This window comes from Vigna unguiculata, chromosome 10 (genome assembly GCF_037176805.1).
Source record: "Vigna unguiculata cultivar grain cowpea cultivar isolate G323 ecotype 2 chromosome 10, ASM3717680v1, whole genome shotgun sequence".
In the NCBI taxonomy this organism is placed as follows: Eukaryota; Viridiplantae; Streptophyta; class Magnoliopsida; order Fabales; family Fabaceae; genus Vigna; species Vigna unguiculata.
This window is the reverse complement of record NC_140801.1, coordinates 40,176,639-40,188,423: the sequence shown is the minus strand read 5'-3', so window position 1 is coordinate 40,188,423 and position 11,785 is coordinate 40,176,639. Positions and strand designations below refer to the sequence as shown.

General features: G+C 34.0%; 1 protein-coding gene across 1 annotated transcript; it reads left to right on the top strand.

The window, feature by feature from the left end:
* Positions 1-3,180: 3,180 nt before the first annotated feature.
* Positions 3,181-7,439, top strand: LOC146883178 (uncharacterized). The gene is made up of 2 exons (XM_085667903.1): positions 3,181-4,174; positions 7,372-7,439. The coding sequence occupies exons 1-2, from the start codon at positions 3,181-3,183 to the stop codon at positions 7,437-7,439; spliced, it is 1,062 nt and encodes a 353-aa protein (XP_085524029.1).
* The last annotated feature ends 4,346 nt before the right edge of the window (positions 7,440-11,785 follow it).

The window sequence follows — 11,785 nt, the reverse complement described above, 5'->3', positions numbered from 1 at the left end:
AAAATTCAAATAATTTATTTCATAATAAAGATAACTCTAAGTTCAAATCTTCTCAAAATTCAATAAAGTACCAAAATAGTCTCATAAAAGATTACATCTTCATTCCAAAACCATAAATCATAAAACTCTATAAAACTGTTCCCATGAGTTTTCCCCGCTCCGCTGCTAAGCCTCACCAGATCCACCTGCAACATCATCTGCTCTCGTGTACCGCATACACGATCATCACCAAACACAAGCAGATAGGGTGAGCTAACAAAATAAACATATATATATATATATATATATATATATATATATATATATATATATATATATATATACGACACAAATATACCAATCACATGGCCACCACCATATTATTCGTGTTCTACATCTTCCAGTGAGTACCTCAAGGTGTCTTGCTGCCATACCTATCGGCCACAACCAATAGAGCACGTGTGAGAAACCATGCTACGGATCATACACCGTAACGCCAGGTGAAGTCCCCATATACGAACATAATTCGTAACGTCCCAAGACTACCAAACTTGTCACTCAACTACTGAGGAAGGCAATCTATTTTGACCCATCCGTATTGGCCACAACCAGCACACTCACACCGTCAACACTCGCCAACCCAAGCTCAACTCATGGGTTACTCGTGTTCATCCGCCATCCCGAGCTCAACTCGAGGGATGCCATTCTGAGTTCAACTCGAGGAATGCCACTTGCTTAACCCATATCCCGAGCTCAACTCAAGGGATACGTTCCGAGCTCAACTCAAGGAACACCAGCAACCCGACCTTTAAGATATCCTAGAAGCCTTGTAGATCATGCACATCATAGCAAGCATAACACCAATGTGTTGCAACAAAATCGCCTGGCGGGGGACATATACCGCCAGGCGCTGCCGCTTCCAGATCGCTTGGCGGGGGACACGTACCGCCAGGCGCTAAGCGCCTTAATCTTCACTGCCACTACAACTATTGCCTGGCGGGACTTCCTCTACCACCAAGCGCCACATGCCTTAGTATTTACTGAACTGCAGACTCCGCCTGGCACACCCCTCCTTACCGCTAGGTGTAACATCTCAAAATTTGTACCCTGGTGTTTTCAGTATATCAATACCTAAAATTTTATGATACATTATTTTTTTAGGTATTGTGACTAGTATAATAAATTTTGAACATATAATATATATATATATAAAAAATGTCGATAGTACTTATAATATCTGCTAGCTGTAAATTTACAAAATAAATTGTACTTATGGGTAATAATTCATTACCAACAAATTATACGATAGTTCAATATTCTATAGATTATATATATATATATATATATATATATATATATATATATATATATATATATATTATTGAAACTAATAATAAAATAAATTATGAATATACGTATGTATATATGAATTATATGCAAAAGTTTGAATAAGTGGAAAGTGGATTACAATCAGATGCGAAACCTTGGAAAGCAAAGTGGCAGTATACTGAATAACAAATGGATGAGAACGTTAATATCATATTTAATAAAAGATTAAAAGAAAACAGTATATATATATATATATATATATATATATATATATATATATATATATATGGAAGTAATCAGAAGCATTTAATGTTAGCAGATATGTTTCTATCCTTTATCCGTTCATTGTGAAAAAAAAAATATCTAGGATGGAATGTTAAGAACTAATGGAACTAGAATAGTATAGGAACCAAGTTAATTAAAATCAAACTAGAAGTAATGATTACTTATTATAGTATAAATAGGGGTGGGGTAAGAGAAATAGAAAGCAAAAGAGAAGCTGGACAAAAGAAATCAGAGAAAAGCTTTATGTGAAAGAGAGAGAGGTTACGACAACGAACAAAGAATTTTTATCACAGTCTCCGTACAACCTTGGTGTGTTTTCCATAGTAATTAAGGTAAGGGAAGGAGACATCCATCACTTTATCTTTTTACTTCGATTATTTGTTTTTATCTATTCGTAATTTTTATCTCGATATCTACCCTAAGTGAGGTGTCCCTAACCTCATTCTAATTTATATTTAGTTCCCAATCCTATTTATTTATTTCCAGTTATGCACTGGTCCTATTTATTTAATTTATATTTATTCTCATTTACTTATTTATATTTATCTCTAGTTACGTATTGACCCTTTTTATTCATTTATATCTATTTTAATTATTCATTAATCCTATCTATTTATTTATTTATATAATTATATGGTTTAATATTGAAATAAAAATTATGATAATTAAAGATTTGATTAATGTAGTTGGAGGTATGACCTTGGGGATTTAAACAAGTTAGTATCACTCAAGATGAGATGTTCTTGAGTTACTTTGTTGGCCATGAACTCATTTATCCTGACTAGTCACTACAAAATTAATCAATATCTTTATAAAAGTATAATAAAGATCCCGTTTTATGGAATTGGAAGAATTTTCATTTCATTTTATTTTATTATGATATGTTATGTTTTTTGTGATATTTGTCTCACTTCCCTATTTCTTTTGATTGTGTACGAAAAACAAAATTTTATAACATTATCATAGATGGCTGCTCCGAACACGCTTGATCCCTTCTTCGCCGACATTGTGGCTATTTTTCCGGGAAATGCATGGCAAACCAATGTAGTGAATAATTCTGTAACATTTCAGGGAACGGGAAACTCTACCATTACTTTTCTCTCTGCTCCGAATGCACCGATTGTCATCGAAAGACAAATCGGAGTTACCTTTTATTTACCCCCAACAGTCCAAGTGAATCCTATCCATAACCTTTTCCCTCCACCTGTTTGATAAACCGCATATGAGGGGGAAACTGTAAATAAATAACCCTTCTTCCTCTTCCAGTATAGAAAATATAGAATGTACTAAACAATGTGGATATAGGAAGTATATAGTATTGTAAATATATATATAAATGTGAATATTTTAAATATAATTATATATTAGTGTATAAATTTTTGCCTCTAAATATTTATAAGTATACTGTAATAAATAAATAAATAGAATTTTTTTTTTCGTCACATTAGATGGTATCAGAGCAACGTTTCATGCGAGATCTGTGAAATGTGCTCATTATATATATATATATATATATATATATATATATATATATATATATATATATATATATTTTTTTTTTTTTCTTTCTAACTCATACAATTCCAGATGGCAAACATTAGAAGAAACAATGAATTAACTGAAGCAATGCAAGTTATCCGAGACATGGCTGCTGCTCTAATGAGGAATCAAAGACCTGAAGGAAACCCTGAATCACAAGGATTAGCTGAATTTAGGAGAAACAAACCCCCACAATTCTCTAGAGGATATGATCCAGAAAAGGCTGAATTATGGATTAAAGAAATGGAGAAAATATTTCGAGTTATGAACTGTGCTGACAACCAAAAGGTGAATTATGCTGTATTTATGTTATTAGGAGAAGCCGAATATTGGTGGGATGGTACCAGGAGATTACTTGAAGGAGGAAGAATAATTATTACCTGGGATGTATTTAGAACAAGGTTTTTAGAAAAATATTTCCCTAATGATGTGAGGAGAGCAAAAGAAATAGAGTTCATGCAGTTGAAGCAAGGAAGTATGACTGTAGGGGAATATGCTTCCAAGTTTGAAGAATTAGGAAAATACTCTACTTTCTTTTATCACCTAGAGGAAAGGATGAAATGTATAAAATTTGAAAACGGACTTAGAGATGAATTGAGAAAAGCAGTAGGGATACTAGAAATTGCTGATTTTCCTATGCTTATTCACAAGTGTAGATTTTTGGAAGATTTTGAGAACAACCAAAATATCAAACCAAAGTATTTTGGACCCCAGACAAATAAAAATAAACGCAATGAGGGAAAACCTTACAATCGCCCACAATGGAGGACCCAATCCAATCAATCTTCATCAGAAAATTCTAGTAGACCTGTATATGATCATATCAGATGCTTTAAATGCGGACAAGGTCATCATGCTAAAGATTGTCACCTTAAAGGACCAGTCTGTTTCAAGTGTGGAAAACCTGGTTACATATTCTCTGAGTGTGGACAACAGAAGCCACATTTCAATCCAACTGCAACTAAGACAAGACCTACCACAACAGGAAGAGTGTACACCATGACTGGAGTTGAAATTGCTAAAAACCATGATCTAATTCAAGGTATGTGTTTTATTAAAGGAAGAACTTTAAATGTACTGTATGACTCAGGTGCAACTCACTCATTCATTTCTAATCATTGTGTTCAACATCTTAATATGTCGATCTCTTTTCTAAAAACTAGTTTGGTTGTTTCAACTCCCACAAATGACTCAGTAATAACCGATAGAGTTTGTTTAGACTGTCCACTGTTCATTGAGAATACAAAATTCCTTGTAAATTTAATATGTCTACATTTATCTCAATTAGATGTAATCTTAGGTATGGACTGGTTATCTTCCAATCAAGTCCTTTTGAATTGTGCTAAGAAATCAGTGATATTTCCAAACTCTGAGAATCTTCTAAAATCACCTACCAATTCAAAAAGTGAGCCTTTAAGGAATGAAATTCAAGGGTACTTGTTATTATCTTCTATGGAAATAAAAGAGGAAGTTGAGTTGAAAAATATAGCAGTTGTTCAAAATTTTCCTGAAGTCTTTCCCAATGATATTCCTGGTTTACCACCTAACAGAGAAATTGAATTTTCCATAGATTTGATGCCTGGAGTTGGACCAATCTCTATGGCACCATATAGGATGTCACCCTCTGAATTAGCAAAATTGAAGAAACAATTAGAAGATTTACTTGAAAAACAGTTCATTCGTCCTAGTGTGTCACCTTGGGGAGCCCCTGTTTTGTTAGTTAAAAAGAAAGATGGAAGTTTTAGGTTGTGCGTAGATTACCATCAATTAAATAAATTCACCATAAAGAATAAATACCCTCTTCCTAGAATAGATGACTTGATGGACCAATTAAGAGGAGCCTCTGTATTTTCTAAGATAGATTTAAGGTCCGGATATCATCAGATTAGAGTAAAAGCAGAAGACATACAAAAAACTGCTTTCAGAACTAGGTATGGTCATTATGAATATCAAGTGATGCCTTTTGGTGTGACCAATGCTCCTGCAATATTCATGGATTACATGAATAGGATCTTTCATCCATTTTTAGATCAATTTGTGGTTGTTTTTATAGATGACATTCTTATTTACTCTAAGACTCTTGAGGAACATGAGGAACACCTTCGGATTGTCTTGCAAATCTTGAAAGAAAAGAAATTGTATGCTAAATTGTCTAAGTGTGAATTTTGGTTAGAGGAAGTAAAATTCTTAGGACATGTGATTTCCAATAACGGAGTGTCAGTGGATCCAACCAAAGTAGAAGCAGTTTTACAATGGGAACCACCAAAAACAGTGACTGAGATTCGCAGTTTTCTCGGTTTGGCAGGATATTATAGGAGATTCATTGAGGGATTTTCTAAAATAGCTTTACCTTTAACCCAACTCACCAAAAAGGGCCAAGCTTTTGTGTGGACAGAAAAATGTGAAAATAGTTTTCAAGAACTTAAGAAAAGATTAACCACTTCTCCTGTTTTAGCATTACCCAATCCTAATGGACACTTTGTTATATTTTGTGATGCTTCCAAAATGGGATTAGGTTGTGTTCTTATGCAAGATAGAAGGGTAGTGGCATATGCTTCTAGACAATTAAGAACACACGAGAAAAATTACCCAACCCATGATCTAGAACTAGCTGCCATTGTTTTTGCACTTAAGATATGGAGACATTATGTTTATGGTGGAAAGTTTGAAGTTTTTAGTGATCATAAGAGTCTCAAATACTTTTTTGATCAAAAGGAATTAAATATGAGACAAAGAAGATGGATGGAATTTCTGAAAGATTATGATTTTGAATTACAGTACCACCCAGGTAAGGCAAATGTAGTGGCAGATGCGTTAAGTAGAAAATCTTTACATATCTCCTCACTAATGATTCATGAAATAAATTTGTTAGAAAAATTTAGAGACATGAATCTGTCAGTCACCCTAAGCCATGATACAATGCAATTAAACTCCATTCAGATCACTAACAATTTACAAAAACAAATCCATGAGGCACAGGAAAGTGATGAATTCATTCAAAAGAAAAAGAAATTGATGGGACAAAAGGATGGGGAGAATTTTGGCATAGATAAAACCGGAACTTTGAGATTTAAGGACAGGATGTGTGTACCCAATAATGAGGAAATTAAGGAAATGATTCTAGAAGAAGCACATAAAAGCAAATTAAGCATACACCCGGGCACAACAAAAATGTATCAAGATCTCAAGAAAATGTTTTGGTGGCCCAAAATGAAAAAGGAAGTGGCACAATATGTAGCAAAATTTCTAGTTTGTCAAAAAGCTAAAATAGAACACCAAAAGCCAGCAGGAATGCTACAATCCTTAGATATACCTGAATGGAAATGGGATAGTATAACAATGGATTTTGTAGTTGGTCTCCCACGAACCATTCAAAAATTTGATTCCATATGGGTTATCGTGGATAGATTAACAAAGTCTGCTCATTTCTTACCCATTAACATTAGGTATTCATTGGAAAAATTGACTGAATTGTACATAAAAGAAATTGTCAGGTTACATGGAGTTCCAATAACTATTATATTTGATAGGGACCCTAGATTCACTTCAAAATTTTGGGGAAGTTTACATCAAGCCTTATGTACTCAGCTTCACCTTAGCTCAGCTTATCATCCCCAAACTGATGGACAATCTGAACGAACCATTCAATCTTTGGAAGATTTGCTGAGAGCTTGTGTGTTAGAAAATTCTGATAGTTGGGATCGATACCTGCCTTTGATTGAGTTCACCTATAACAACAGTTTCCATTCCAGCATAGGTATGGCACCTTATGAAGCATTATATGGGAGGAAATGTAGAACACCTTTGTGTTGGTTTGAGACTAGTGAGAATTTAGTATTAGGTCCTGACATGATTCAACAGACAACAGAGAAAATCATAATGATCCGGAACAAATTGAGAGCAACTCAAAGTAGACAGAAAAGTTATGCTGACAAGAAAAGACGACCTCTTGAATTTCAAGAAGGTGATCATGTATTCTTGAAAGTAACACCAATCACTAGAATTGGTAGAGCGATGAAATCAAAGAAACTCACCCCCCGGTTCATTGGTCCTTACCAAATTCTTAGAAAAATAGGTTATGTTGCATATCAAATTTGCTTACCTCCGTTCCTTTCCAATCTCCATAATGTCTTTCATGTGTCTCAATTAAGAAAATATATTTCTGATCCAACTCATGTGATAAGATCTGATACAGTACAATTAAAGAATAACCTTACATTTGACACAATACCTGTACAGATTATGGACAAGAAGGTCAAAGAATTGAGGGGCAGACAGATCCCTCTAGTGAAGGTCATGTGGAATGAAACTAATGGAGATATTACATGGGAATTAGAAGAAAAAATAACAAACCTTTACCCTTATTTATTTCAAAAATAAATAAATAAATAATTTCGAGGACGAAATTTCTTTTAGTAGGGGAGAATTGTAACATCTCAAAATTTGTACCCCGGTGTTTTCAGTATATCAATACCTAAAATTTTATGATACATTATTTTTTTAGGTATTGTGACTAGTATAATAAATTTTGAACATATAATATATATAAAAAAAAAATGACGATAGTATTTATAATATCTGCTAGCTGTAAATTTACAAAATAAATTGTACTGATGGGTAATAATTCATTACCAACAAATTATACGATAGTTCAATATTCTATAGATTATATATATATATATATATATATATATATATATATATATATATATATATTATTGAAACTAATAATAAAATAAATTATGAATATACGTATATATATGAATTATATGCAAAAGTTTGAATAAGTGGAAAGCGGATTACAATCAGATGCGAAACCTTGGAAAGCAAAGTGGCAGTATACTGAATAACAAATGGATGAGAACGTTAATATCATATTTAATAAAAGATTAAAAGAAAAGAGTATATATATATATATATATATGGAAGTAATCAGAAGCATTTAATGTTAGCAGATATGTTTCTATCCTTTATCCGTTCATTGTGAAAAAAAAAATATCTAGGATGGAATGTTAAGAACTAATGGAACTAGAATAGTATAGGAACCAAGTTAATTAAAATCAAACTAGAAGTAATGATTACTTAATATAGTATAAATAGGGGTGGGGTAAGAGAAATAGAAAGCAAAAGAGAAGCTGGACAAAAGAAATCAGAGAAAAGCTTTGTGTGAGAGAGAGAGAGGTTACGACAACGAAGAAAGAATTTTTATCACAGTCTCCGTACAACCTTGGTGTGTTTTCCGTAGTAATTAAGGTCAGGGAAGGAGACATCCATCACTTTATCTTTTTACTTCGATTATTTGTTTTTATCTATTCGTAATTTTTATCTCGATATCTACCCTAAGTGAAGTGTCCCTAACCTCATTCTAATTTATATTTAGTTCCCAATCCTATTTATTTATTTCCAGTTATGCACTAGTTCTATTTATTTAATTTATATTTATTCTCATTTACTTATTTATATTTATCTCTAGTTACGTATTGACCCTTTTTATTCATTTATATCTATTTTAATTATTCATTGATCCTATCTATTTATTTATTTATATAATTATATGGTTTAATATTGAAATAAAAATTATGATAATTAAAGATTTGATTAATGTAGTTGAAGGTATGACCTTGGGGATTTAAACGAGTTAGTATCACTCAAGATGAGATGTTCTTGAGTTACTTTGTTGGCCACGAACTCATTTATCCTGACTAGTCACTACAAAATTAATCAATATCTTTATAAAAGTATAATAAAGATCTCGTTTTATGGAATTGGAAGAATTTTCATTTCATTTTATTTTATTATGATATGTTATTTTTTTTTGTGATATTTGTCTCACTTCCCTATTTCTTTTGATTGTGTGCGAAAAACAAAATTTTATAACATTATCATAGATGGCTGCTCCGAACACGCTTGATCCCTTCTTCGCCGACATTGTGGCTGTTTTTCCGGGAAATGCATGGCAAACCAATGTAGTGAATAATTCTGTAACATTTCAGGGAACGGGAAACTCTACCATTACTTTTCTCTCTGCTCCGAATGCACCGATTGTCATCGAAGGACAAATCGGAGTTACCTTTTATTTACCCCCAACAGTACAAGTGAATCCTATCCATAACCTTTTCCCTCCACCTGTTTGATAAACCGCATATGAGGGGGAAACTATAAATAAATAACCCTTCTTCCTCTTCCAGTATAGAAAATATAAAATGTACTAAACAATGTGGATATAGGAAGTATATAGTATTGTAAATATATATATAAATGTGAATATTTTAAATATAATTATATATTAGTGTATAAATTTTTGCCTCTAAATATTTATAAGTATACTGTAATAAATAAATAAATAGAATTTTTTTTTTCGTCACACTAGGCGCCACCGTGATCCAGAACCCCCTATTTCTACGTTGTCGCTTGGCGGATCGATCACCACCGCCAGGCGCTACTCCAGTACTTGCGCAGTACTGGTTTTAGTTTAGGTTCAAACACACTTCACACTGGTTGCTCTCATTTGCTCTCATTCTAGAGTACCCTTAATGAAAAGCATTGCCATCTATAATGTTTCAGGCCTTATAGCACCTCACATGTGCATTCATCCCCTAGTCATATAGACCATCCCAAGTATGCTCAAATAAAATATAAGCAGCAACACTCTAACAATTTTAAGCACATGATCTGATGCACCAATGCATTTTAATATTGACACCCATGCCTTCACCAAACTAATTCTCCACATGTGACTAATAAATTGATAGAGACTTACCACAGAACCCAATCATGTTTCATTAAAAGTTACTAGGAATTATCAAGAGGTTATTCGTGCATTTTAAAGATTCCCAAATTAGCAATATTGGGTAATGTATATCTCTAGCTACTGACCTCCAAATCAAATCTCCACCGTGCAAAGTGAAGAACCACATGTTATGGATCACCTGTCAAAATTTCATCTTAATCGGACAGTTAACGAATCGGGATATGCAGTTTTACTAAAACTGCATAAACTAGAAAAATGGTCACGCCTAGCGCCCAGAAGTGAGGAAGGTGGCGCCTGGCGGGACTAAATTACCGCCTGGCGATTCCTGTTGCGTGAAAAGTATGAAAAACAGCATTTTTTGTGAATTAGAACACCGTGCAACTCTGGTATGGCGCCTGGCGGCCAATTGGGTGCCATCAGGCGGTTCCTGCACCTGCGAACCTTACCCCCTTCACTACAACTCTGATTTCCATCAATTTATGACTCCATAGGATACGATCCCAGTTATTAGGATTACGGTTCATCCCTAACACTTCCCATTCACGAATTCATTCACACTAAAATTCCCAAATCATCAACCCTAAGATAATATTCCTATTGTTTCATCCAATTTAGCCATCAATTAAATGAATTTCAATGATGTTTGACATCTAATCACCCCTTAACCATTAAAATTTGCTTTCCCTCTATTTAAAGTCATCCCACAACACTCAGAACACCAAAATTGAACCAAAATTTGGTTCGTGCCGCTTGGCGGTTCAAACACCTCCGCCAGGCTCTTCATCAAAGAACGCATAAATGGGTTACAGGTTTGCATCGCCTGGCGGTACAGGCTTCACCCCCAGGTGGTTCCTCAAAGGAACCCAGAAACACACCAGGCAGTTTCTGGAAATTTTCCAGAAATTTGAATTTTAACAAACAACAGAGGTTCATGGAAATCAAACACATGCATATATCATACAATTCATGCATTAGCATAAAATTTAACGTGAATAACTCCCCTAACCTGGTTTCCTTAGTTTATTTTGAAATTGTTTTCAGCTCCCCCTTGATCACCATTGCTCTTCCTCTGACTCTATCTCAATGCAACTCCTTTCCTCACTCAATCATCACCAAACTCTCCATTTTCGTACTCCTCTCCCTATACAGCAATAACAAATGCAGAAAAGCTTTCCTTTCACCTAAATTTTCCCTTATAATAGTGCCTTAATGATGGATTAATGTGCTAAAACGAAAATGACATTAGAAGTGGTATAATTGTCATTCAAAGTCCATCATTAGTTGTTTTTCCAGCCTCTTAGGCTGCCTTCACGTGGTTGCTAGGTTCCCAACCCTTTTCCTCTTTGCCAGAAATAAGTTTAGCAAAAAAGAAAGCTTAGTTTGAGTTAACCAAGGTTCAAACCCCTAACCATGCCCATGTCAAACCAATGCACAACCATTTAACCAATTCATTTTTCGTGATGATTAATATAATTCTATGATTATATTATCACTCAACATGATCAAGCATATTATTAAAAATAATAATAATTAAAGAAAACATAAATAGCATACATAGGACTTGAACCCAAGTCCTCTCATATAATAAAGTACTCTCAACCACTTAAGCTAGTACTTTTCCACGTCATACATGCCAGTATTAAATGCCATAAAGGCTCGCACCACCCACCTTTATTAATTAATTAATTAGTTAATTAATTAAATTCCACGAGTCTTACAGTGTTCATCACCGCCAGACAATTCATAAAAAAACCCAAAAATCTGGGTGGTCAATATGCGTTGCTTGGCGGCCAGGGTGCTGCCGCCAGGCGGTTCCCTTGTAGGAACCCAAAATGGCTTAAAAACGAGATGAGTCGGCGGGCAATGATCTATCGCCAGGTGTTCACAACCATGCTTGTATGC